We start from the raw sequence: 27713 nt of genomic DNA, 5'->3' as shown, positions 1-27713 counted from the left end.
GTCAACTTCAACGAGAAGAGAATAAATAGAAAAACTTTTATTGAGCTTCAAGCCAAGCACAAGGACAAGGGTTAAGGTTCTTCTAGAAATGCCAAGCACAAGGACTACTTCAGCGACTGTGTTCTTAACATCAGAATTTATAGAGGAATCTAAGTATATAATGAAGTGCGCAAAAATTAGACACGGTAAAATTTCACATGAGGTAGCATGTTGTTGGTCCCCTATTATAGGTTGGACACTGGAATTTGGCTTTTCATTGTCTCCAGATTCCCCTCTGACTCTCTGAATATCTATCACGTGTGGTGTGATCATGAGAAGATTGAATTTGGAAGTTGCATTCTAAGGATGGCCCCAAAAAACTTGTTTTGGCTGTATGGGTACAGATTTTGATGATTTGCATGGCAGACATTTCTGCCAAACTCGTTTTTGTTTTCAATGTCTCAGTATCTGTTTTATGTTTTCTTGTTTGTAATAGCAATTCAGAGATAGAACTTTTGTGACCTCTGCCTGCGATGCGTCTTGCTTATGGCCGGGTTTTTTAGGTGGTCTGAAGCCCGATTTCCTCGATCACTCCAATTTTGTGTCCCTAAACTCATCAACTGAATTACCTATGTGCGACTAAATCCAAGTTATTTATTCTCCCATCTAATTTATTTTTGTACAAGCATGGTATCTGAAATATGAAGAAGCAAATAATGATCTCCAAGGAGTAGTAAATTACAAATTGAACTTCTCCTTTATTTCAGTAAATTAAATTACAATCTGTATCAAATATTGACTATAAACTACAAATTTTGTGCCCACACTTGTTTCCACACCCCATCCCATTTTAGGGAAAATGACAAAATTTCACATTTAGACTCAATAAATGAAGAAATAAAAACAAAGAATTAATATAGACATGAACCTAACATTAATCAATCACAATTTACAATCAAGGTTCACTGACCTCACCATCTTTACATATACCCACATTAATCACCATTCTTCCTTTCTTATTTGACTTCATCACTCTGCAGCAGTTTCTCCTTGGAGCCTGCCAAATATATTTAATATATAAAGCCACAATTAGGTAACATATTAATTTCCAAAACACACTCAAAACAAGTTGGAACTTATAGAAGCTAAACATTACTAATAACATGCTCGTATATTTAGTTGAATATTGTTTAACGTAGTTACAAGTTAGCTAAGATTAGTTAGAATTAGTTGAATTTACTATCCTACACTAATTCGAACTGGTAATAACTAACTCGTAACTACCTTAAACAATATTCAACTAATTCTAACAATATCAGAGAAGAAGAACGTACTCTATCCCATAGATGCGGGTCTGGCTTCTTATATACGACAACTTTGTCAAGAGCAGAAGGATTAGCCATTTTCCATCGGCATTCCGGATGAGGAACACGATGTTTTTCATATTCACTCACTGTCTGTTGTATTGTAGAATTGAATTTTGCTTTTGAAAGGTAAAACACAAAAGGCTTCTGACAAGGGTGTCGAGTAACAGGACGTGTGTTGAAAGCATAAGCAGTGTAATCAGCTCTTCTATACCAATTAAGGAATGTCCTTGAAGGCATTTCAATTTCGCGGGGAGAAAATATCCCGCGGAATATTTGAACAGCAAAACCCCATGAAACTGAAATAGTCCATCTCTTTTCTTTGTCGTAGCAGATGGATTGTTGAATGAGTCCTGCTGAGTCGAGCTTCATTGGTATTGTAAGGCGTTGAAGTGCTTCTACTCTTGTGGCATTAGGGAAGATTGGCTCAACCACATCAAGATGGTGCAGTGATACCAATGGAGTTACTGGATGAGCTGCAAGAAGCCCAAAGAGGTTCCCATACACATCATACTGTTCATATAAACACATGGACTATATCAGTGTCAAAACTAGCACAATAGCAATCATTAATTCGTTGAATCATTTTTTATAATCAAAGTTTGATTAATTAAACAGATTACAAGGGATATTCAAACTACATCAAGATACACAACTCCTATAAATCATGCCGAGTAACCTTGGAGGTTTAGGATCAAAAAGTCTAAACATATTGGTCGTTCACCTCATGTTCCTTATAAACTCTTTTAGTCTCACTATTTTATCCGATGTGAAACTTCTATTTTCAACATTCTCCCTAAGTCCAACTGGGTTAGTCTCTTCAGCGGTCCATTTCTAAATTGATGATGACCATGTATCGATTTTTTGTGTCGAGAGTGGTCTTTGGACTTTTACTTCACCATGATTATAAACTATTGTGGCCTCGCTGTTTTATCCTATGTGAGACTTCTATTTTCAATAAAAACTGAAGATATATATGGCTCTCCAAAATTTGCTAACATAAAAGACCAAGATCACTTTGATTAAACCAAAAAGAACTAAGAAATTAAAATCCCTTTTTTTCCCCCACTTAATTAATAAAGAAAGGCTAAATAAAAGGCCTAGTTTGGTCGAAAAACATTAAAAGTGCTTATCTTTTATAGTTCAACTACTGAAAAACTAAATTGTTCAAAGGTGAATATACACTAAAATAGCTAAAGCTCCACTTTCCATGAATTTAAGTAGAAATGGTAAAATAAGTCAAATTTTAGAAACCTATGTGAATAGAAGACTAGAAGAGGCACAAATAAGTTATCCACCATCCATCCTATATGAAACAAAAATATCATTATCAAACCAATCAATTTCAGCAACAACCGATCAACTTAACGGCTGAACAAATCTAATTAAATCATAATACCATGCATGCATACGTGACAATCTAAAGATGCTTTCATGATCTTTATGATTTTAATATATATTTTCTATGGATTTTCTTCTTATATTTTATATTTTGACCAAGGGCAGGGAAGGGATGATCTGAGTTATAACTGCAGAGGGCACACACAAGACAGAGCCCATTCCTTAGTGTAAAGTTGTTTCATGCTTGTGCTTGTAGCCAAAGCTTGGTACAACGCGGGACCTACCTTGAATTCTAGGGGCATACATATTTAATACTCCTTCCGTCCTAAATTGTATGTCGCTTTGGAAAAAAAATTGTCACAAATTATATGTCGCTTTACAAAACCAATGAAATATTAACGTTACTTTTCCTATTATATGCTTAACTATTAATTACTTCCTCTTCTTTCAATTATTTCATTTATCTTTTCCATACCATTTATTAAAGGATAATTTTGTAAAACAACTCATAATTTCTCTACCCCACACAATATTAATTACATTTCTTAATACGTGTGTAATGGCCAAAACGTCATACAATTTGGGACGGAGGGAGTACTCCCTTCATTATTCCTATGTTGTCATATCACACATAGTAATCTATCAAGAGCCAAACCACTATATTGTAACATCTTCAAGTAAGAAAGTCTAATTAAGTTATTTATTTTCTCATTAAAAAAAAAAATAGAGAGAGAGTCTTACTGGTGAAGACACCGACACTACATCATTCATTTTCCATGGGACAAACTACTGTAAAAGCTAGCAGTTACCCACTCATAACAGAAAAAATAATTACGTTAAACAATGCAAAAAAACCGCAGTCATGTCTTCTAATCCTACATAAATAAATAATGGAAATGCTAACTGGTGTCTCCGGGACACTTGTTAAGGATATGAAAAAGAAAATTATTTAGTAGTTAATGTATTGAAATTGTGTAATTAATTTATAATAAAGTTAAAAGTACGGTAATAATTCCCTTTTATGATATGCTTAATCAGTACAGGGGCACCGGTTAGAGGACTCAATAAATAAATAATTAACAATAGGGTACCGTACCTGGTGAAAACCGATTTCCTTTGTAAGTGGAACACCAAGTTCAGCCATACAAGCTTGCATTCGATCATCAGAACCATAAAGTCCTGGATATCTATGAATACAACGATCCTGCATTTTCACTAGAGCTTTTGCCAAACCATAACTAATAGCAAATCCACCACCACCATAAGCCATACCATAAGAAAAATATATATTCTGCAAATGACTCTCTGATAAACTCCCAATATAGTAAAACTGCTTATGATCATACTTATTCAAAACCCTAATCAAATTATTCGTCACAAACACCGTGTCGTCATCTCCCATTACAAACCACCTCACATCTTTAAGGCCTAATCTCAACGTTTCAGAAACAATGCGTGAGATTCTAATAGCGGAACGGTGGCCTTGTTTGTTTGTGTATGGAAAATTTGATGTGTCGGTTGAGATTTTCACCGGTGGTAGACCTTCGTTTGGATTTGTTTTCACGTTGTCGTCCATCCACACTATTCCTCTCATTTTCTTCTCATTGTACCTGTTTACACCAAAAAAATATATAATTAGTCGAATCATGTATTGACCAATTGACTAAAGTGGAATCAACTGATGCAAAATCAGTACCATAGTTTTATGTAGTTCTTTCTTTGTTCCCAAAGTTTTGATGAGGCTGCAATTCCAAACACTACATGCCGGAGCTCGGTTCTTTTAGAAGAAGAAATGGTAGTGCTGTTTGCTGCATTGATGCTGGAAGAGTGGTGATTGATGGAAAATGGACCATGGTTGCAATTGCTTGAAGTGGAAACGAGTTTGAGAGTGTAAATGAAGTAGGTTAGAGAAACAGCTAGGATTAGCCATAGCATAATCTTTGCTGAGTGTGAATGTGAAGGTCGTTGTTGTGTTGTAGGATTCACTAAGGTTGGGTTTAGTTTTTCTGAATCTTTCATATTTTTGTTTTTCTAATAATGTTAGTTTCTGTTTTCTATAATGATAAATAGAAAAAACTAGCCTAATGCAATTTACAGCTAAAAACAAAGCTAACAACAAAAAAACCTTTTGTAATGTTATATTTTGTTTTTTGTTATGAATTAGATTAAATCAGATCTTGTAGAATTGTTGAGGTACATGACAACACACAATGTACGAGGTCATTCAATTTGAAGATAACTCAGAAAAAACAAAGGAAATATTATTATAAAGGTAAATATATAGTTGTGAAATCAAAGATTTAAGAAAAGAATCGATGTGAACGAGGAGGAAGAGAATGGAGCTGCAAAGGAAAACACCAGAGAAGAGAGGGTAAAGTCAAGAGCATGCAGAGGTGACAGGTTGCACTTGCACCCACTCATGTACTGAAAGTGTCTCAATACCAATATTTTTATGATAATTATTTTGTGGGGGGACTCAAACTTAAATGAGAGAGGCTTTAAACTAAGCTTTTGATTTTGAGTGTGACTTGTTGTCAACTTAGTGTATAAATATATTATTCTATATATAATTGGAGTATCAATGGTTGAATGAAATTAATGAATGAATTTGATAGATAATCTACTAGTACTTGTACAACACAATTTGTTAAAGAAACGTCTAAATTTCCAATCTATGAAAAAGTCTAAATTTCTAATATTTTAATGTCGGGCTTTCGTGGGGCTACATTAAAACCATAAATAGCAAATGAATAAACCATTGGGTATCTATTTCTACATTTTGAGTAGGTTAACTTGTGTTTTCTATTGATCCCAATGACTAAACAACTCATCATCATCTACAAATAAGTTAGTCTTCAATTTGGCTTTTTTTTTTTTACTTATCTTGTCGTTAATGACTAAATGCAAATACAATACAAAATTAGATTACCATACAAATTCCCATTTTAAGTTTTGGTAATATGTAACTAGAAATACTCGGTAACTTTTATATAAATGTATAAAGAACAAATTATACTTAGCAGTTTTCCTCTTAAAACTCTAATTTCAGACGAAAACACTTATTTTACTTTGGCAATGTTACTTTTTCTTAATAAAAGTAAGTAACTTTTGCTTGAGGAAAAAAGAAGAAAAAAATTACTCATTTCTATTCCGTACTACCATGATGTAAGTTATTATTGTTTGGAGTTTTCAATCAACAAATTAAAATGGTAACCATGATGTCAATGCTAAACAACATAATTTTACTTTAGTCAACGACTGTTGCTGTCAATGAATATTTTTTGTACGTATGTTGTAACAATGTTTTCACATATTTTTACACTTTGCTTATATTTGAATCTTATTTTGTAAGAAATCACATTAATTTGGGTCTATAATACGTCCAAAAGTTTCTGTTCATCTTTGAGTGGCTTATGGTGACAATTCTCTTCTCAGATGCCACATCACCCAATAAATTGTCAACTTATTTGTTCAACTTTACACATCATAAAAACAAACCTCAAATCTCGTGGTGGAGATAATTTCCAAAACTTTAAAAACTAGGGACCATATTTTCATATTTAAAGGTTGAGAAACTAAAATCATAAATTAGTGAAAAAAGAGGGATAAAAATGCATTTAAGTTAAAACTTGTAGGTTGTTTTTCAATAGGCATTTGCCATAAGTTTTAGACCTAATTACACTTGTGGTTTCTTTAGTTTGAATTATATGTGATTTTGATCGATTCTTTTTAATCAAATAGTAAAGTTATATATTTGGTGGTCTTTTCTTTTGGGTCTCCGTTTATATTTGATGTCTATTGTAGCTCCTTCATTTGCGAGTTCTGTTTGCATCTTGCGACAACTCTACCTAATAATTTGTTGTTTCAAACAAAAAATTAGTAAGTCGTATTTTTCTTCTAATTCACTGCGACTAGAGCATTTGACATCCACTTTAATTAAATTTCTTGGCAACTTTTTTTAGGGACCGAGGCATCTTTTATCTCTTATTCCTACAAGTTTAGAACTTTGGACCACTATGAAACTAGGAATTTATGAGTTGACAATTAATTTTTGGAAGGCTTCCTACTTAAGAAACTTGTCTAGAAGATGAGTGTCGTTGGATGGGGATGGTCTTATTGTGTGTGGTGTCTGAGAATAGTGGAGGAAGGGAGGTGATGGAGGTAGGAAAAAAAAGTTCGGATAGACCATTAAAATAAATTATAATATATAAACAAAAAATTAAATTTGTAATCAGAATTAAGCACGAAGTTGAAATGGTGAAATTTGCTTACTGTTGCTATAAATTCTGGAACTGCTTTTTTATAGTACACCTGTTAACTAGAAAATTATCAATTGAGGACAATATAAGGGAGGATTGAAACCCCCGTAAATTAGAAGTTCTATAAACCATCGCTAACCATAACAAAAATCATGTATGTCATTTTTCGAATCTGCAATAACTAAAACCATTGAAAAGTTGTTTAAAATCAAGCAAAATAGACTTATATTTTAATAAAATTTCGACGGATCACTACAGCACTTTGTAGAAATTTGGATTTGTCGAAAACTAAAACCGACAAAAAAAAATTTAAACTCTCGCATCATAGAGCTATAGTTGTTAATTTTTTAATTTTTCTGGGTCGACCACGAATGGCTCTGCCACCGAGGAGGAGGGTCACCTTTTTTGTAGATGTCGTTTTGTTTTGTTGGTAAGGTTCGGTATTCAATTTTTAATTAGAGGCAGATGAGATTATCGAAGCAATTAAAGTGATTTCATGAAGATGGTTTCTAGCTAGCTAGGAACAATGGAGTCTTATATGTACTATGAATGATTTTTAAATCCTTTGATTTGTATTTGTCATGATTTAGTTGGGGGTATTTTTGGTGGTCGAGTATCCTTTATACTTTTTTTCAGCTTGTGGATTAAGTGCTCTATAATTTTCTCCTTTAACAATAGAATTTTCACTGTTTAAAAAAATATATGAGTTTACACATACAATTTTTTACACATGAAATTGGATTGTTCCTCAAATGACCAGCTCTTGGAATCAAACATGAATTCTTTCTCCACGAGAGCCACATTACCAACTCTTCTAACATCATATTATTAAGTCATTAGGTAAAAGAAATCGAAAGATATTAGAACATATTTACTTAATTACATGTTTACTGAATATAAAGATAAAATAAGTGACTAAGTATAATTTTTTAACAACTTATTAGTTTCAATCCAAACAATTAGTTAATTAATTAATAGTTCATTTAACATTTTCTTACAATCAGTCAAATGATTGTTATCAAAAACTAAAAATAAGGAAGATAAGAAGGGAGGTGGCATGGATCAAACGCTTAGTAAACCAAAGACATATTATTATTATTATTATAGAGGAAAACATGAAAACTAGATACAATATACAAACAAAAATGTCCTTATACTATAATAATACATATCAACTGAGACTAGTTTTTTCTTGGAGAAAGCAAACCAGATGAAGTTGAAGCCCTTGAAATTACTGAGACAATGGAATGAAAAGCACTTGCTGCTATCTTTGATTTTATTTGTCCTCTTTTTGGAAGAGACTTTTTGCCTCTAAACCTGTTCCTGTTGTTGACAACTTCAGCAGATGCAACACGACCCATTCTAGTGTTCATTATTATCTTTTAACAACAGAAATAAACTGATATATGTTGAATGTAGGTAAGGTAGTGTGTGTTGTTATGAAAATGGTGAAGGACAAAGAGTTTATATAGAACCCTGAATGAAATTATTAGAAATTGATATTAGAAAGAAGGTGTGACAATTCTGTCTCAGTGGTGGAGGTTAGGGAGCATGACAGCTAATTTTGAATAATTTACAAGATTCCTTTCAGCTCAACGCAGAACAAGTCATAGGGTTATTTATATGGAAAATGTTACATGAACACCCTTTATTCCTACATCCCATTGTACACCCTATGTATTAGGGATATTTTGGTAAGTTCATCTCACAACCACACTTTATCTTCTATTTGTGTGGGGTCCAGATTGCCACGTGTCAGAATTTTGTATGGGTGTAAAGGGTGTATTGCCACATGAGGTGGTACATGTATCATTACTCTATTTATATAGCTTCAAAGATACAATAGTGTTGCTTTCAGCCTTTACTAGTGTTAATGATGAACACGTGCGGGTCAATGTGGTATCTAAAAGCTGTCCTGTCTTGTATCTGGTAACGGGGTTTAGTCATAAAAGGAGATTTATTTTGTTAATGTTTGGCATGCTAATTAGGTGGGATTCAGGAAGCAAAAGTTTATTGTTTATGTACAGATGATGATGATGATGATGCGGCGTCACATGTCATGAAACTTGTTTTACATATACCAATTTTGTGTTAGCAAGCCAAATGCATCCTCAATGCATAATTTTAAGATTAATTCTCTCGTGATAATGAGATTCATTTAAGAGGTTGACCTCTCTCATCAAATGTTTTTCATACACACCGTCCAAGGGTTGAATTCAAAATCAAATGATCAAAGGACCCCAAGTATCTACCTACCACTTCTATCACATTATATACAATTTTAAATTGTAAAAAAATGTCTCTCCAATTTTACTTGCTTCCTCATTGTTTCTGATGAATGTTTGTCTAGGTTGTGATTTCTTGACTCAATTATATATATATTGAGAGAAAGATTCAGTACTGCCTCCTGTTTGGCAAGGCATGGACGTGTGTTGTCTCTTAAGCTGTATCATAACATCTCACCGGTGTTTCCGCATGTAATTAACCCTCCTTACACAACGGCATAGTATTGTGTAGCCGTGTTTAATATAGAAGAATAATTAATAACTATGGTTTGGTATATGGGGCATTGCTGCTTAAAATAAAGTGTATGCAAGGCCAATGATACATCAATCAAATTCCATTATCCTAATTAAAACCAAGGGTGTCAAAAATAAGTCATATCTGCTAAATACTTAGACGGAACTAAAATATTCTATCAATCAATAACAATTTATCTTGACTAAATTTTAATTTACATTCAATGCTGCTACTATGTATTTTGTTAAATTGGTTAATATTCTAATAATTATGTACTAAATTTTGACAACAATGGTTGAGGCTAAGGTAAATAGCAGTGTGTCATGACATAAGAGGATGAGATTCATGCAACAAGATGTTGGCAGTAGTATTTGTAATAAATCTATACAGGACCATGGAATGAGGCAATGAGGTAATATTCTTGGATTTCATGTCAAGGAAGAGGAAGTAAAGGAAACGAAGAAACTAAACAATCTAGGAATTTGATTCCTTGGACCAAAGCTAGAGAAAGGTCTTTATTCATTTCCTCCAGTAAATCAAATAGGCAGCAATATATTAGTTGCAAACGTTCATAGAAATATTTCTCAAGAAAGATTACAAATGGATGTTGTAGCCAAATTCCCAACCAGAGTTTCATGCCATTATCCGGGAATATACTTAGACATTAAAAAGAGACTCACCCTCAGTTTCTCGCCTCGCAAAACAACATGCAATTTGCACAAAAAGATAGAGATACAACAAAGAAGCATTTGTGTCAAGAATGTCAAAAACGGAACTTGGGATAGCAATAGAATTTCAGCCATATTATCAAAAAGAGGCCCCAAATCCGGGAAAAATTCAATGTCTCCAGCAGAGATAGTAGATCACTTCTACACATGTATCAATGAGAAAGAGCTAAAACAATTGGATGAATACATATCACAAGATGCTTGCTTTTATGACTATACCTTCATCAATCCATTTCAAGGAAAGAAGGTTTGTATCTCAACCATCCTTCTAAGTTGTAATAACCTAGAAGTAACCCCGATTGCATCGAGTAAATAGCTACACCAGATAATCTAGACATAACATTGCAGGAAGTGATGCATTTCTTACAGCAGCTTACTGCTGGCATGGGCCAGAATGTGAAATTCATAGTCAAAAATATATGTGAGGGAGATGATTTAACTGTGGCGGCAAAATGGCACTTAGGTCATATTCCTTTCCAAGATTTATTGCTTTTCTGCTATTTAAGTATTGTTTCCTAAGTATAAATGGTACAAGCCTGACGAATATCTTTTTGGCATGGTAGAATGGAAAAAGGAACAAATCCCATTCACAACAGGCTGCAGCTTCTTCCAATTAGAAAAAGTAGAAGAAAACATGACAATTAGGTACGTAGCAAAACAAATTCTTTAATCAGCAGTTTCTATTTTGTAAAACATATACTCACTATATAATTGAATTCAGGAGAGCTGAGATATTTATTGAATCACTAGTCAAACCTGGAAGCATAGTTTTGGTAACTCCAAAAACAGAACCTAACTCTTTCAAGTGTTGTAATTCTTATACATAATATCCAATTTTGTACTTTTCTTTTCTTTTGGATTGATTCAATTGGTGTTTGTTTCCTCTTGAGAAATTCAGACTGTGTTGAAGACCATGACTTCATTGTTTGATGACTTTCCAAATGCAGCTGAATGTGAGTTAAACATGGTTTATAGGTTTTTCATTGACTCTAAATCAACCCAAAAATATCCATTAACATACATGCATGTTCCTGCAGGGTTCTTACGAAGACCTCATGCAATACTAATATGGATAATGAAAATTTACAATATACTTGTAGCACCTTTCCTTAATCCACTACTAGATAGCTACATAAAGCTATGGAGCTTCATGATACGATTGCTAAGCTACGCATTCAGTGCTGCGATGTTTATTTCTAAGACTATATTTAAGTAGAGGCTATGATATCTCACATCACTTGCTGTCCTCATCGGTGCTGCGGTTCCACCATGTATCCAACAACGAGAGTGCAACCAACGATCCTATAACAGGAGGAAGTGGTGGAGGCCGGCTATGGGCGACTATTGGGTCATTCATCTCTTTAGTAGCTAGCCCCATCTCGCCAGATTCATCTTTTTCTTGTTTCTTAGGTGCCAATATACCTATATTAATGCAAAATATCATTTCAAAACAAAATGTTGTTTCAAGTACAAAATTTTAATATTTTTCTTATATTTAAAAGTTCCCATTGTTCAACACTCCAACTAGTATCTAACAGTAAAAACTATATTATCTAACAAACTCAGAATCAATATGATCATTGCAATTTATATAGAAATCAAAGCGATTGCACATACCCTGTGATCCATTCACTTGGTACACCGGCTTAAATCTGTTTTTCGCACGCAGCAGTAGAAATGCAACAAGTCCACGCATGAACTTTATCTATAGCTATATAGTTACTCACCTGCAATTGGAAGAAAGCAAGCCATAGATTTCTGAAGTACAAGCATGAAAAACTCGATGCAACTGAAGCAGCGACACAAACCAGGACACGATACTGACACGTCAATAAGGAGAATGTTAACCAGGGCCCCTGGGGCATTGGTTAAGCACCAAATGAAGTAAGTTTTTATTAAAAAGTAATGTAATTATTACTTAATAAAAAGTGACAGCTTATATTTCCAAGACATAAATTTCTATTTATAGATTCCTTAACCAGTGCCCTTGACCCATAATAATTTGAGAAAATAAAATTATTGAATGTAACCACATGTCCTAGTGTGTCATGTCGGACATCAGACACGCCTTTGGTATAAAAGTGTCTGTGCTACTGAGTTTGAAACAGTTAAAACGCCAGCAAGAGGTTGTTAATAAAATAGAATTATACTTGTATAATATTATTGAATTGTATTTTTTGTAAACAACTATGATCAATTAAATTAACAAAATAATTTCTTGTAAAAAACAGCTAACAAATTAATTCTAACATCAAGTGTTTGAAGTGAAACACTCAAACGAATTTGAGAATATTTTAATTAAATTTTTCTTTTAAAAAGGACATGCTAACCTAATAATCTACTATAAAGCTAGCATATCACAACAATAGTGAAGTTTTTGAAAAAAGCATCTAAGGTTTAATTTTGAAAGAGCAAAATAAGCACAAATAAGAGTACTGATTAATTCTGAAGATAAGAGAAACTGAAAATAATGGATGAATTTGAATAAGTTATACCTAATTTGATGAATTTCAAGATCGTATAGGAATGCGAGTAAAATATGAAAACTTACAAAAAGGTGAACCACGAAACAGAAGCAGAGTCAGAACTCAGAAGAATCAATGAAAACAAAGTCCGAAGAAGAAGCGGAAATGGAAATTACAAAATTCCCGAACTTTCTCAACTCAAAATATATCCGCCACGTGTACAACAGATGGCGTAATCTAGCCAAATATCTTTCAATTTTTCTATTATAACAAAAAAAATGTAGATAAAACCAAAAAAAGTGGGTCTGCACAAAAAAATATATATATAGAAAATCAGGAGTAAAAAATTGGTAAAAAAAAAACAGTTCTGCTAGAATCCAATTTTGTTTTGGCCTAAAAAATGAAAGGTTGGTAATACTTTAGAGTTTAAGGATCCGTAGGGTATAGTCTAACTTCAAGTTGATTTGTCATCATATTTTCCTAAATATATCCCATATTAAAATAAATCGCGTTATAACTTTAAAACGACCTCTAAAGTGTATATAATATTGATCTTGAATGTTTTTTTAGACTATGTCAAGAACAAGAACTACATTCATGTGACGATTGAAGTGGGCATATGTGACTAGCTCCACTTGCTTTAGAAGATACACATATGTATCTTTGAAAAGAGTGTGGTTGAGAGTATAATCTATACTATAAGCTTGTCCTGCTTGCATGAAAATGGTAAGTTAGTCAAGCCTCAAGATGAAATGAAATTTGATCTTAGAAACTTCTTTGAAAAGATATGTTCTCTAAAAATTTGTGCAAAAAATTAAGATTTGAGCTATTTTGTTACTTGATGAGTTTCAATCATTTTGGTAGTTAATTGAGTCAATAAAGATGAGTTTTAGAGAAGTTGCTCGTAATTTAAGGGAAATTTTGTAATGTTTTTAAATAAAGTCTTTTAGTGAAAAGTCATGTAATTCCGCAAAGCAAGAAACCTCATGGAAGTTTTGGAAGACATGGAATGAAATTCAAGAAGCCTATGAAGACGTTACAAGTTGTGGAAATTCTGTCCCAAGTCCTAAGACTAAAGCGAAGAAGGAAAACACTTGAAAAAACGAAGAAAAAGACGAAAACATAACAAAAAAGAATTTCATGAACTAGGGAAATTTGTAGGTGTTTTCTGAGTTTTTAGAAGATTCAAATTATATAATCCCGAAATGTTCTAGAATTGGTTCGGATTATATAATCAAAATAAGGTAAAATTGGAAATGTGGAGGGCGTGCGTGAAGTATGGTGCATGGGAAAAGAAATTTTAATTGGAAAAACCAATATAGTCTGACTTTAGTTTATATATAGGATCAGAGTCTATCGATTTTTGTCACCATAAGCCTCACTGGTGTTTACAAAGTGAAACACCCCTTACTTTACAAACCTTTTAAGTTTATATATAGACTCTTCCTCCTAACAAACTTCAACATAACACAAAGCTTTTGTAACTTGCAATATTTAACTGGATTTTGAATAATTACTCATTTTACATGGCAACCTAGACTGTTTAGGACTAGACTACAAGGAAAGGAACTTTCTGCACTTAGCAATGTGTCATGATAATGATGACCATACATTGCATATGATGGGAATGAAGTACTACATATTGTTCCATTTACACAAAGAAGTAAGAATTACTGAGACGGTGGATCGGGATTGAAATTCACTGATTCCCTCCAGATGAGCTCCTTAATGTGCTCTTGAGTACATCCTGGCTGCTCAAAATCAAAACTGAATGGCGTAGGAGGAACTGGTTCATCATTGATGTCATGAAGTGATGAAAGATATGGGTGACATAGTGCCTCATCCACTGCAATTCAGTAAAAATACTTCATAAATGTGAAAAGACAAGAGAAACTACATGATTCAATGAGAGCAAGTTATACCTGTAATTCGTTTAACAGGATCAAATACAAGCATTTTTTCTAGCAAGTTCAGAGGCTCAGCCGACATACTAGGAAATTTCACCGAAAGGTTTTGCTTCCCAAACTGTGGAAGCTGTCTAAGATACTTTCTGGCATTTTCACTTCGTAGAAATCTGAGGCTCGAATCGTCAGGTGAACCTATCAACTTTTGCGCGAAAGGAAAACAAAATGCATGAGTTCCTTTTACAACATGTATTAGTTAATTTTACAGAACAAAAGCAAATGAAAAAACTACGCAAGAGATAGGCAATGTAATACATTAAGTATAATAGTTAAAATAGAAGCACCAAGCTCATACCTCGGTTATAAGCCTTAGTTGATGAACATAATCCTTCCCAGGAAACAAGGGTTCTCTGGTCATAATTTCAGCAAATATGCAACCAACAGACCAGACATCAATTGCAGATGTGTACTCTGAACAATTAAGGAGCAATTCTGGGGCTCTGTACCATCTAGTAACGACATACTCCGTCATAAAATCTGTTTCGGATGTTGTCCTTGCCAAACCAAAGTCCCCAATTTTAAGGTCACAGTTTCCATTCAAAAGTAAATTACTTGGTTTAAGGTCACGGTGCAAGACATTTGCCGAATGCACATATTTCAGTCCCCTTAACAGCTGATATAGAAAGTACTGCAGAATTCATGAAATATCAATTTGCAAGCTCATTTTAAAAGGAAAAACACAAGTCAAAACATCTTGTTGCGAGAATGAGACTATGTCCTTAAAATTCAATAACACTTTTTTGATATGTTATGACAGTCGTACGATCTCAACCGTCTGGTTAATTTCAATTTTGCAATGCCGATCAAAGACAAAATGTGGATTATTTGATAAAGATTGGAAAATCTAGATGTACAACACCATGATTGAGTAACTGAGGACAATCCACTTCCGCAAATCTCCATCGCACTCAAAATGGTCGTCAGCTTATAATATCTTAGCAAATTAGCAATAAGATGATCACAGAAAAGCGTACCTGACAATGGTCTGGGTTGAGAGGTTGATTAGAACGAATAATCTGATGAAGATCAGTGTCCATCAATTCATAAACAATGTAAACATCATTAAAATTATCCTTTTGTGGAGGTCGTATAATATCCTTAATAGCAATAATCTGTGAATAATTTTCATCATCAGGACCTTATTATAGCATAATAATAAAAAATAAAAAAACCTTGGAAGTTAGAATAGTACATTTTCATGGTCCATGTGACGAAGAAGCTTAATTTCCCTCAAAGTCCTTTTAGCATCAATAATGTTGTCAAATGTATTGGCAATCTTCTTGATGGCAACTTCCTCATGTGTATCAGAATTAACAGCAGCACTGAAAATATTGTAAAAAAGTGTGTGATATTGATATTTATGAATTTTTTTTACAGTAATATTTATGCATATATAAGTGTTTATACATAAACTATGTAGATAAGCAAAAAATAGTTTACGGACATGTTAGAAGCTGTTGATATGAGTTTTCTCAAACAGTCTTATATGTATGTCGATATATAAGCACAAATAAGTCAATTTAATCCATAACATGAGAAAGAAAAGGAAGGGAAGTTGCGAAAGTGAAACTAACCAGACGATTCCATAAGCACCTCTACCGATAGGGCGAAGAGGAGGAACATATTTGGAGGACACTTCAAACAAGTTTCCATACAAACTGTATTGCACGTATCGACCTTTGTGAGTGAAAACCTTCTTTACTAAATCTCTATCATTATTATCTTGGCTTTTGCTACCCATCTTTCGATTCTCTTAACTCTTGTGATGCCAAATTTCCTTCACTTCAATTCTCTAGTATTGTTTGTATCGCCCTCTTATCTATAAGACTTTTTTTTATATTCTAATTAAACAACTTTCTGCTTATGATGATGTATATTGACGTAAAAGGATCAAGTTCAGCACGGAAAAAATATATTATTGAGCAAGTTGTTCAATGTGATTTTCAACGGATTTTGTAAGACCGGCTCCTCTAAGGAGTCCTAAACGTATTATGCATTTGACAAAATATGTTCACTACTCCCTCCGTCCCAAATTATTTTGTTTCAAATTATATCTCGCTTTACAATACAAATGAAAAATTAATGTTATTTTTCCTATTATATCCTTAACTATTTATTACTCTCTCTTCTTTCAATTCTTTCGTTTATCTTTCCCGTATCATTTATTGAGGACAATTTTGTAAAACAACTCATAATATCTCTTTCCCACACAATATTAATTACATTTATTAATATGTGTGAAATGCCCAAAACGTCATACAATTTGGGACGGAGGGAGTATTACTTTTCCCACCTTAATGCCTTCTCGCGCGCCTTCCAAAATTTCCAAAAATACCCCTGGTCCGAATTATATAATCTGGTCCGGATTGTTAGTGATTTTCCGGAACATTAAATCTGGACAAGATGTTATGTGCTTTTTTGTGTCTTTCTTTGATGTCAATGGTCTCTGTTAATGTTATATGAACCCCACACAAGCTGCAATGCTATTGCAGGGTTCATATGAATGATCAACAATGACCATGACACCACCGACACCTCTAAAAAACTAAAAACATTTGAAGAAAATGGAAGAAAAGATGTGAAGTGAAGAATGAAGGTATTTGTTGAAGATGGAAGCCTATTGATAACTTATAAATAGCCTTTCAAACCTCACCATTTCTCACACCATCCTCTCTCATTCTCTCCTCCTCTTCTTCCTTCTACAACCATGGTTTTCCATCGTTGTCCTTTCATAGATAAAGGTCTTGTTGAAAACTTTCAGGGTTTGTATGAACGGTCAATGAGGATGGAACCGCGCTGCAACGAAGTGCGGTTCATCTGAGGGTCATATGGGTCAATGTTCATATATTAATAAAATGAGTTAATTTTATGTTTGTGTCTTTTTATTTCTGTTTTTTATTTTATTTGCATTTTATTTTACGAATGGTAAAGCTTAAAATTGCAAAAGTTCTGGTAAAACATTATTCCGGATTTTCAAATCCGGAAACATCCGCAAAATTCTAACAAAACAATCCAAAAAAACGGACCAGGAGTAAAATTGAAAAAAAAAAAAATAGGACGCGCAAGGAAAGACGCAGGGTGGAAAAAGTAACATTCAAATATGTTTTAATGCGTTTCTATTTTAGGCTCGGTAGGTATATTCCTTGGCAAGTGGCAACTAAGTCATAACTATATTGAAAACCACCACTTTAATACGATTAGTTTAAAATACGAAGCAATTAATTTTGACCGAAAAAATAGTTGTAGGATTATAGAAGCTGGCGATGGCTTGAGCATACAACTTGCTAGTGGTTTTGTAAATCATGTTCACATCATCACATGAGACCTTTTCACAATATTTATCCCTACAAGTACAACAACCTCTTCTTGAGACTATTATCATCTTAAGACATTATGGAGGGTTCTCCTGTACAATAATAGAAGCAATGTTTCCTACATTATGGAGGGAGTTATACTCATTATTTAGTTAATTTTCCAAATAATAAATCAATCAAAAACAGACATTAATAGTTGATGAAGTTAAATATATTGTCAATCAAAAACAGAAATTATTAGTTGTTAAAAATATCTTGCTTCTAATAAGTGTATTATAGAACTTAAATATGATTGAACTTAAATATCTATTAGTTAAAGTTTTAGTCGCTAAATTTTTTCGTTAACTTAATCTTTCAACTTAAACTTGTTGTTTTAAACGATTGTTATTTTTTTTTTTTGGAAAGAAAGAAAGATTAAACGATAGTTTCTTGACAATTAAATTTTATAAATTTCAATAGCAGCCAAAAAATAAACATTTTTATGGTGGTGTCAACAAAATTTGGAGCTTTTACGAGAGGAAAAAAAAATCAATAATCCTTTATTCTTGTAGGAACCAAGTAAAAATGAATTTCCACATAAAAAACATAATCCATGATATCTGTAGCCAATAAATTACACAAACACGTACATACTACAGAGAAATTATTTTTGAAGTTATCGAAAAGGAACAAAATAACATTAAATTAAAAAAAAATGTGTTTAACATGACTAATCTCCAATTCAGAAATGATTTTAGAAAGTTTTGGGAGTTGTTAGCTTTGTAAAACACTCTTAAGTATCTTCAAAGTACAAGTCATTTTTAATCCAAAATCAGGAACCATCAATAGAACATGCATTTTTACCAACAGTGATCTATCATCCAAACATTAACAAAATCATCATTCTACTAAAGCAAAAACACTAGATTCAAAATTCTCATTGCATGAATAACAATAATAAAATAAAATGTCTCAAACAACTTGTAGTGGAGGGGGAAATACTATAGAATCTAATGACAGCCAAAACTGCATGAGCTGAAGCGGAAATCGTTACATTTAAGCATCGTTTGAACTAGTTGGTGCTCCAAAGCCACCAGAACCACGACCGAAGCCAGGTCTACCACCAGGGCCCTGCAATAAAGTCAGGAGAATAAAACTTGATCAGAATCATATGCCAATAGAAGTATATACATGAGGAAAGCAGGAACAGAATGTGAATTACTGATATATCTAACACTTGAAATCCAAATAATACTAAAACTTGAAACAATGCACCATAATTCAAAGTAAGAAGGTAGAGACAGCATAGTGTATACCAATAGAAGTATATACATGAGGAAAGCAGGAACAGAATGTGAATTACTGATATATCTAACACTTGAAATCCAAATAATACTAAAACTTGAAACAATGCACCATAATTCAAAGTAAGAAGGTAGAGACAGCATAGTGTATACCAAATTGAAGGGCCAAGCAACAACCCGTGACCCGACAGAAACCTGTCCAAACCGGTTGCTGTTCAGGTGATCAGGTCGGATTTAGACGGGTAACGGGTGAAAAACAAAGGAAATCGAGTCAATATGAGGCGATTCGGGGGGCCTTGGATTTCAAAAGCTAAATCCAGCGGTGGCCACACCTACCTGTGACATACTGATAATAGTACTAGTCTATTCTCATATGTCTATCCAAGCACTGTCCCACTCAATTTTTATATTTATTTATACTAATATTACTTTCATTTACTTCAATAATATTAAAATGGAACGAAACCTTTGCTACTTATCCGAGATAAAAGAAGCATCTGACAATCATTCCAATTTTTTGACGCCTCCTCTCTCAATCTGGGTATTTATATTTTCTGAGAGAAAAAAGTTTTAGCAACAGACAGCAAGACATAATCTCCATTTTTTTTCTTCTCTCAAAACCAGGTAGCACTATGACTACTCTTCTTGTAAGAACTACTAAATTTAGTCACATTACTCTCTTATCTCCATTCTTTCTTTCTATAAAGTAAAAATCTAGGTGTTAAAAGCTATCACTTTCTTTTTCATATTTCTCTTTCTGTACAAATCCAAACCTACTCATTTTATGTGGCTCATAATCAACCCAACCCCCCCCCCCCCAAACCGTGACCCGCCCTAGCCGAGACCATCCAAAACCAAATGTTTTTATGGGCAGAATTGAGCGGTGATCGGTTTCATCCATCATGACAAGTTCATGTCCGAACCCTCCGACGCTCAACCCTATCAACTCAACTTGTATAGAACAATGAACCATTGGAACCAACTCTATTAAACTAGAAAACAATTAAAGATCTTACACTAGTGTACCACTACACTTGTTTTGCACATAAATGTTCATCATCATCTAATAGTTGAACAAACATGACAAATCAGTTTGTACAACACAAGAAAACTTGTATGTTCAAATTATAACTTATAATGAACACAGGGAACATAACTCAGACCCAAGATTTTAGAAGTTATGAAATGACCATAGTTCTTAAAAAGTTTGAGATGTACTCTCAACCAATTGCAAACTTTTATATGACAAATTAACTAAATTTTTAATTTTTAAGATTGAGAAATTAATCTAAATTGAATCCAAGTCTACTTGTCAATGAAAATTAGACAGAGCAATATACACAAGACACAAGGGAACCACACTGTGGAGATCAAATCAAAGATAATATTGAGGTAAAAATTAAGCTACCAAAATTAACACGCATAAAACCCCATTACAAAATGAACAGAACAGAATCATCATTGTATCTAAATGAATAGACGAAATCGTGATAAATAGAATCATCATTGTATCTAAATGAATAGACTAAATCATAACAAACACAACATTCAAACTTCATTGAAATGAAACAATAATCTAATAAGATTATTACCCCAAAAGAAGGCCTGTAGTCAGCTGGAGCTCCACCTTTGTCTCCTCCAAATTCACCAGCAGGTCCTCTAGGGCCTCCACGGTATCCATCACGGTCACCACCAAATCTCCTTTCTCCATCAAATCTTGGTGGGCCCCTGTCCAAACACAGTCCATTCAATCAAACAACTAAAAAAACAAAACATTAAAAAAAAAAAAAAAAAAAACTCAAAGCAACAACGTCGAATTAATTACCTAGGGCGATCACCAGGAGGACCACCAAAGGGCCTTCCAGCTGGCTTAGCCTGCTTCTTCAAAGTAGCAGGAACAATCTCAGATGGAAGATTCAAATAAGTCCTGAGAAACTCAATTCCATCATTGGTAAGGAACCAGTAATAGTTCATCCAAGCAAAAGTTTCCCTCACATATTCCCTAGATTTGAAGCTCTGCATCAGCTTAATCACTTGCAGATTTGGCACATCAATTTCTGGGTGCTTAGCCAAATTGAAATCCTTCTTTGCATAGCAAACTCCCTCTGAACAACAACAACAACTTACCCAATTCAAACACGATAAAATCACAACAAAGTGAAACCCTAGATTATTTCACAAGATTAACATACCTTGAAAGAGGTATTTGCAGATCTCTCTACGATTTTTCTCAGTAATGATCTGATAAAATTAAACAAAAAAAATGAATAAAATTGGAATAGCTAAAATGAAGTTTCGATTTGTCGAGAAAATGATATACCATGATTGCAATGTAGAAGCAGCACAACAGAAACTTCAGCGGCGAACGAACACTCCTTTCTAATCCCTTCGCGCTGCAATCTTCTAAACCCTAATTTACTTTCTCTTTGTTATATACGATGGACTTGCCAATAGTTATGCGAGCCGGGCCTTTCTATTTGGGCTTACCCATGGCCCAATTTTCTGTTAGATCTTGAAGATTGCTTTTTAGGCCCCCCAATATCTCTTTAGGCCTCCTAAAAATACAAAAATAACCTTTATAATACATCTGGTAGTTACATACCGGTAGTGCATTTTAAATTTTCACATTTTACACCTTCGGTATGTACATACCGGAGGCACATTTACAAATTTTCACGCTTATCGCATTCGGTAGTTATGTTCTGGAGGAACATTCATTTTGCGATTTCTCAATTACACCTCCGGTATATATATACCGTACTCCACCCACGTTGTTATCTGTATAAAATGGTGTAGTTTTTTAAGAGTTATTTTCTAAGCTTCAATATTGTTCCATACCTTGCGTTTGTTGGCCAATTTTTGTTGTGTTTTCATCACAATTAATAGAACAAATGGCGTCAATCTTTACTTAATTGCAATCATTTAGAAGGTAAACCTTGCTTCTTCCTCTCTCGTATTGTTTCTGCATAATTTTTTTAGAGTTCTGTCATATTCAATGAAAAGTTTGATCCTTTTATTTCTGTAAATTTTATGCACCCTACCAAAAGTTTGTGAATTTTCCAACATAGCAGAACATGTACATTTAAATAACATAATGCGATAAACGCGAAAATTTGTAAATGTGCCTCTGGTATGTACATACCGAAGGTGTAAAATGTGAAAATTTAAAATGCACTACCGGTATGTAACTACCGGATGTATTATAAAGGTTATTTTTGTATTTTTAGGGGGCCTAAAGAGATATTGGGGGGCCTAAAAAGCAATCTTCTTAGATCTTGATCATAATTTTTCGAATTCTGCTCTTCTTCCAGCAAAAATCACTCGCGCACCCTTGCTTGAGTTAACTCACGCACACCTAATTGCATAGCGTGGCTTAAGTCACGCTATGTCACCCCAAGAAATTTTATATTCTATATAAAATTAATTGATACATTTTATTCTTATAAATTTTCTTTTTACCCAAGGTTGGTCTCAATTTTTTATTCTATATAAATAAAAAGAATGGAACAAAGATAATTAAAATAAATGCAATTACTAATTGATAAAAATTGAATAAAAATAATCATAAAATAATACATAAATTACAATTACAATAATCATAAAAGAATAAAAATTGAACAAAAATAATCATAAAATAATACATAAAACATCTCATTTTATTAATATCATTGATACAATTACAATAATTGATACATTTTATTCGAATTTACAAAATCTAGTTCTTTGGGGTAAAAAGAGACCAATCATGGGCAAAAAGAGACCAACTTTGAGCTAAGAGCCCAATCTTTTTGGGGTAAAAGACATCACCCCTTGGGGTAAGTCTAAATCAGGTTCTTATTATACCCCAAGAAGATTCTTTTTACGCACGGTAAAAAGTTTTAGGGGTAAAAAGAAGCAGATTTAGTTTTACCCCAATGGTTGACCACTTTTTATCCCAAGTCGATAGGCCTATTCTTACCCCTCGATTGACTTATTTTTACCCCTTGATTGGCCTTTTTTTTACACCAAAATATATAAAGACTAAAAAAAAAGGAAAAGAAGGAGATTTATAAGGGGAGAGTGAGGAGGTCTGAGGAAATGTTGAAGTTTGGAGGTGTATTTATAGGGGGGATTGTAACATATGTAATATCTACCACAAATATAGTCAAAAAACGTGTAAAACATAGTAAAAAAATGTGCAAAACCAATTAAAATTACTTGAACACAATCCAAAAAACGTGTGTTCTTGAGTTCAGACCACCGACAAACCTGCGTGAGTTAACACGCGCACCGGTTAGTGGTGCGTGACTTAAGTCACGTTGTGGTATTAGGCGTGCGTGCGTGACTTAAGTTGCACATATTTTAACACCTGTGTTACTTAACTAACGCGGGGTATTTTCGATATTTCACTTGGGAGCAAGCAAAATGTGTTGGGAGAATAGCATAATTCTAACCTATGTTTTTTACACGTTTTTTAACTTGTAAAAAACTTAATTCTACACGTTTTTTAAACTTGTATAGCTGATTATGCATAATAAATGTTGTTTTGAAAGGAACAATAAAACTTTTGGGTGAACGCTTGAGAGCTGTTGTTTAGCAAGTTTGAATTTATCCAATTTCAGAGGTAAGACAATTGTAGTTGAAAGGTGCATTCTCTACCTAATCACGATCTTCTGACGGAATCAAACTGTTGAGCTGTTGACAATAAAACTTAATTTCAGAGCTGTTGAGAATATCATCAGTTAATCTCAGCAACGTTACACACATATCGATCCACGGTAACATGTTGTGCTCCCAAAACATGCTCTTCATGTCGCCGTTGTTCGCTAATTCCACCCAACTGAATGATATTCTCTCATCGTCGAATGTTGGACGTTTATACCGAACGTATTCCACCCTCCTTGTGTCTCCGGGGTTGACTCCTTGGTTGAATTCATTCAGTTGATCCTTGAGATCTCTTAAGGTGACACCAAGGTACCAAACCTTTAACCTCTGAGGTTCTCCACCGTTGAACTGTGCTTGAACGTCGAACATATCAGCCATTGCTTCAAATCTACACAATAAGAAATTAAAAACAATCAATGAAAAACTCATTCAAACATTTCATCAAACATTTGGAGTGTAAATTATACATAAATCCTAAAACTCATAACTACAACATAAACATGCAAACATCTAAACATTTAAGCAACACAGGTCATTTTCATGTAAACATTGTATGATTTCTTGAAGAAAAAAAACAAAATTTAAACAAACCCTAAATCTAAAAAAATTCTAATTTAAGAGAAAAAATCTAACATATAAACATAAAAGTTTAATGGTGTTTGATTATGAAAACTTACTTGTTAATGGAGTGTTGTTTGATTTGAACTTTAAGGAATTTTGGATTTGGGTGATTTGAAAGAGATTTTGGAGATTTTAGATGAAAAATGAGGAAATGAGATTTTGTCTGTGTTTAAAACAGCACGCATCGTGAGTTAAGCTGCACATATTTAACACCTACGTGAGTTAACTCACGCAAGTGTATTTTCAGTATTTCAGTTGAACGCGCGCAAAATGTGTTGGGTAAAGAGCAGAATTCTTTTGATTATTACTTTTTTCACTTTATTTGTTTCTCACGCATTTTGTTTTTTTTCTTCCAAAAATACTTTTTATTTAGAATATATACTCTAAACTATGTTTGTTGTTCTAAAATTTAAGGCAGTAATAGAGTTTTGCTCGCATCTATCCAAAACTTGTAGATATATAGTTTGAAATATAAAAACTGAAACATTTCAAAATAGTTCAAAAGATATAATCTGAAATGTTTCAAACATCCTAAAAGATTATTTTAGAGATAGATTATAATGTATATAGTGAATCTTTAATAAAGAGTTCAAATTTTATAGTGTATAAACTAAACCTTTAATAAATAGTTTGGATTATAAAATCTGAATTGTGTTAACAAGGAAGTAGATTATGTGTTGTTTAGCTTACACATTTTTTTGGTTCCTTATTTTGTCAACATTAGACACTTAATTTTTAAGCTTTTTTTCTTTCATTTTAATCTTTTAAATTTTTTTTCTTTCATTTTCATCTTTTGTGCATAGTTTAGTCAAATCATTTGAATGTTAATAGATTAGAAGTGTGTTTAAAAGCACTAACGTGTAAGGAAATATGTTGGTATAATTTGAAGGAAAATATATATATATATATATATATATATATATATATATATATATATATATTCCTCTTAAACGAATAATGGCTAAGCTATAAGATTCGAATTTATTCTTATTTTCTTACTTCTACTCATGGATTTTATATTTAAAAAATTATAAAAACTTAGGGAAGGATAATTTTTATTAATAAAAGTGACACTAATAACCATATCACATCTATCAGATGTGAGATTTAAATTTTTGTTTCGTGATGTTGCAACTATTTCTCTTGCAAACAACTTGTTGCGTGTTGTGAAATTTCTTGAATTATATATATATATATATATATATATATATATATATATATATATATATATAAACAGTTGATTGGAGACTGTGTGATTCCTTGGATGGTAGTAATTGTCCACGTTTTAGTTGTTAAAAGCAATAACATTAAAATTTACGTGAATATAAAATGGAAGCTACGGTAGAATATATTAAATAAAAGGTTAAATTATCTTTTTGGTCCCTTAACTATTTAATTGGTTTTGGTTTGGTCTCTTAACTAAATTTTGATTTATTTTGGTCCTTTAACTTTCTCTTTGTTACACGTTTTGGTCATTTCCGTTAAATTTAATTAAAAACGTTAGGGTTTAATAAAAAAAATATTAACTGTTGTACACATGTCATTATAACATTGGCTCTGAAAATTTTTATTATATTTTTTCCTTATCTTCAACTTCTTCATTAAAATTTTCAGATCAGTTTCACGTTTTCCAGATCTTCATCTTCTCACAGCAAAAAAAAATCTATTTTCTTCTCTTCTCTTTTCAACAACCACATATACTCAATCTCAATGTCAACAACAACAATTCCATCAAATCATTTCAACAAATCATTTAAGCAACAACAATTCCAACAATTTCTTTCTCAAATCGTAAATTGTTGAATCCGTTTTCCCCAATTCTGAAACCCTAATCGTTTTTCCATTTTCCCCAATTTAAGAACAATAATCAATTTCGTTTTCCCCAATTGATATGTTTTCTGTGTTATGATTATTGAGAGTGTGATTTGTGTGCGGTTTGCTGTGTTTGTTGTTTTCTTGTGTTTGCTGGCATGAATGTGGTGCAATTTGTGTGCCTCATTTGTTATTTTTCTATTTGGTCTTTGGACTTATGGTTTTGGGTTATGATTATTGAGAGTTGAAAAAATGATGATGATTATGATTTTTGTTTATGCTTTTGGAATTTGTATGGAAAAGATAATTGGAAGATGAGTTAGAAATGATTTTTCTTGTTTATGGTTTTTGTTATAAAATTTGGATTTCTTTTTGTTTATGAAGTTCTGGGTTTGTGTATGAATTTTATGAGTTTTTGGATTTTTTTCTTGTTGCTGTTGACGGTGTTGTTGCTGAGTTTCTAAACCCTAACGTTTTTTAATTAAATTTAACGGGAAGGACCAAAATGTATAACGAAGAGAAAGTTAAGGGACCAAAATAATTCAAAAGAGAAAGTTAAGGGATCAAAATTTAATTAAGGGACCAAACCGAAACCAATTAAATAGTTAAGGGACCAAAAAGGTAATTTAGCCTAAATAAAACTTGTCAGTTATCATAATTGCTAATAGAGAGAATGTCTATACTTTAAGTGGCACAATTGAGTTGGAAATATCAACTAGTGTAGTTGGTTGGAAAATTTCAATCGGTGTCATAGTTGACGCCTCATGTAATGTAAACATTTGAATGCTTCAGACGTCATTCACATTGTGAGTATGAATCATTATTAAACACACAGACACACACACACACACACACACACACACACACACACACACACACATATATATATATATATATATATATATATATATAACTATTATTGGTGTTTGACTCTTGTTATCTTAATCTTTGTTCACATTAAAGGTGATAAATACCTCTTGTTATGTGTTTGTAACTTGGTGGGTTACCCCTTTGAACTATATATAAATCGGTTATTTTTGTAACTTTTTATGTGTTGGAGTCTTGTATGTTATCCCTTTTGTGAATTAATCATTTGAGTTGTAATTAAAATAGTTAATTTTATTCATTGTACTTATTCTATTTTAATTATAAAAAAATATAAAAAAAACTTTTATTCGAAAAATGATTTCTCATTGTGGATTTTGGGGACCAAAGGAGCCTCTGAAGATGCAAGATTCTTCGAGAATGCAACCGTGCTACTTCATACATTCAAAAACATCTTCAATGCTCTTCCCTACCTCGTCTTCCTCCTCAGTTTTTACAATGTTGTCGTTAATGTCCTGAGGAAAGAGTGTTATTCTCTCCCCCTACCTTCTTGTTTGTTTTTTTGTTGTAATAGTACTCCTCAACACCACATTC

General features: G+C 32.9%; 5 protein-coding genes and 1 long non-coding RNA gene across 6 annotated transcripts; 1 reads left to right on the top strand and 5 right to left on the bottom strand.

Moving 5' to 3' along the window:
* Positions 1-696: 696 nt before the first annotated feature.
* On the bottom strand, positions 697-5212 carry LOC11436775 (uncharacterized). Its single transcript, XM_003611021.4, has 4 exons — positions 4381-5212; positions 3781-4294; positions 1314-1856; positions 697-1036 (listed from the first exon to the last, which is right to left on the bottom strand). The coding sequence occupies exons 1-4, from the start codon at positions 4701-4703 to the stop codon at positions 935-937; spliced, it is 1482 nt and encodes a 493-aa protein (XP_003611069.2). The 5' UTR covers positions 4704-5212; the 3' UTR covers positions 697-934.
* Positions 5213-10037: 4825 nt separating this feature from the next.
* Positions 10038-11918, top strand: LOC11435705 (uncharacterized). Its single transcript, XM_039834176.1, has 5 exons — positions 10038-10438; positions 10540-10654; positions 10755-10836; positions 10913-10964; positions 11090-11918. The coding sequence occupies exons 1-5, from the start codon at positions 10064-10066 to the stop codon at positions 11405-11407; spliced, it is 942 nt and encodes a 313-aa protein (XP_039690110.1). The 5' UTR covers positions 10038-10063; the 3' UTR covers positions 11408-11918.
* Positions 11146-12494, bottom strand: LOC120580509 (uncharacterized). Its single transcript, XM_039834177.1, has 2 exons — positions 11809-12494; positions 11146-11613 (listed from the first exon to the last, which is right to left on the bottom strand). The coding sequence occupies exons 1-2, from the start codon at positions 11885-11887 to the stop codon at positions 11426-11428; spliced, it is 267 nt and encodes an 88-aa protein (XP_039690111.1). The 5' UTR covers positions 11888-12494; the 3' UTR covers positions 11146-11425.
* Positions 12495-13975: 1481 nt separating this feature from the next.
* LOC11435704 (mitogen-activated protein kinase homolog MMK2) lies at positions 13976-16578 on the bottom strand. Its single transcript, XM_003611017.4, has 6 exons — positions 16195-16578; positions 15813-15942; positions 15595-15732; positions 14916-15248; positions 14579-14762; positions 13976-14502 (listed from the first exon to the last, which is right to left on the bottom strand). The coding sequence occupies exons 1-6, from the start codon at positions 16359-16361 to the stop codon at positions 14327-14329; spliced, it is 1128 nt and encodes a 375-aa protein (XP_003611065.1). The 5' UTR covers positions 16362-16578; the 3' UTR covers positions 13976-14326.
* A 1215-nt stretch (positions 16579-17793) lies between these two features.
* On the bottom strand, positions 17794-18072 carry LOC120580521 (uncharacterized). The gene is made up of 2 exons (XR_005646255.1): positions 17994-18072; positions 17794-17945 (listed from the first exon to the last, which is right to left on the bottom strand). It is a non-coding gene; the product is annotated as an uncharacterized lncRNA (long non-coding RNA).
* Positions 18073-18711: 639 nt separating this feature from the next.
* Positions 18712-21694, bottom strand: LOC25494515 (40S ribosomal protein S10-1). Its single transcript, XM_024785204.2, has 5 exons — positions 21538-21694; positions 21410-21458; positions 21043-21322; positions 20810-20945; positions 18712-19044 (listed from the first exon to the last, which is right to left on the bottom strand). Exons 1-5 carry the CDS (start codon positions 21538-21540, stop codon positions 18970-18972), a joined length of 543 nt encoding a protein of 180 aa, XP_024640972.1. The 5' UTR covers positions 21541-21694; the 3' UTR covers positions 18712-18969.
* Positions 21695-27713: the final 6019 nt, after the last annotated feature.

This window comes from Medicago truncatula, chromosome 5 (genome assembly GCF_003473485.1).
Source record: "Medicago truncatula cultivar Jemalong A17 chromosome 5, MtrunA17r5.0-ANR, whole genome shotgun sequence".
In the NCBI taxonomy this organism is placed as follows: domain Eukaryota; kingdom Viridiplantae; phylum Streptophyta; class Magnoliopsida; order Fabales; family Fabaceae; genus Medicago; species Medicago truncatula.
Note: the sequence above shows the minus strand (reverse complement) of the source record. Positions and strands in the feature narration are given on the sequence as shown.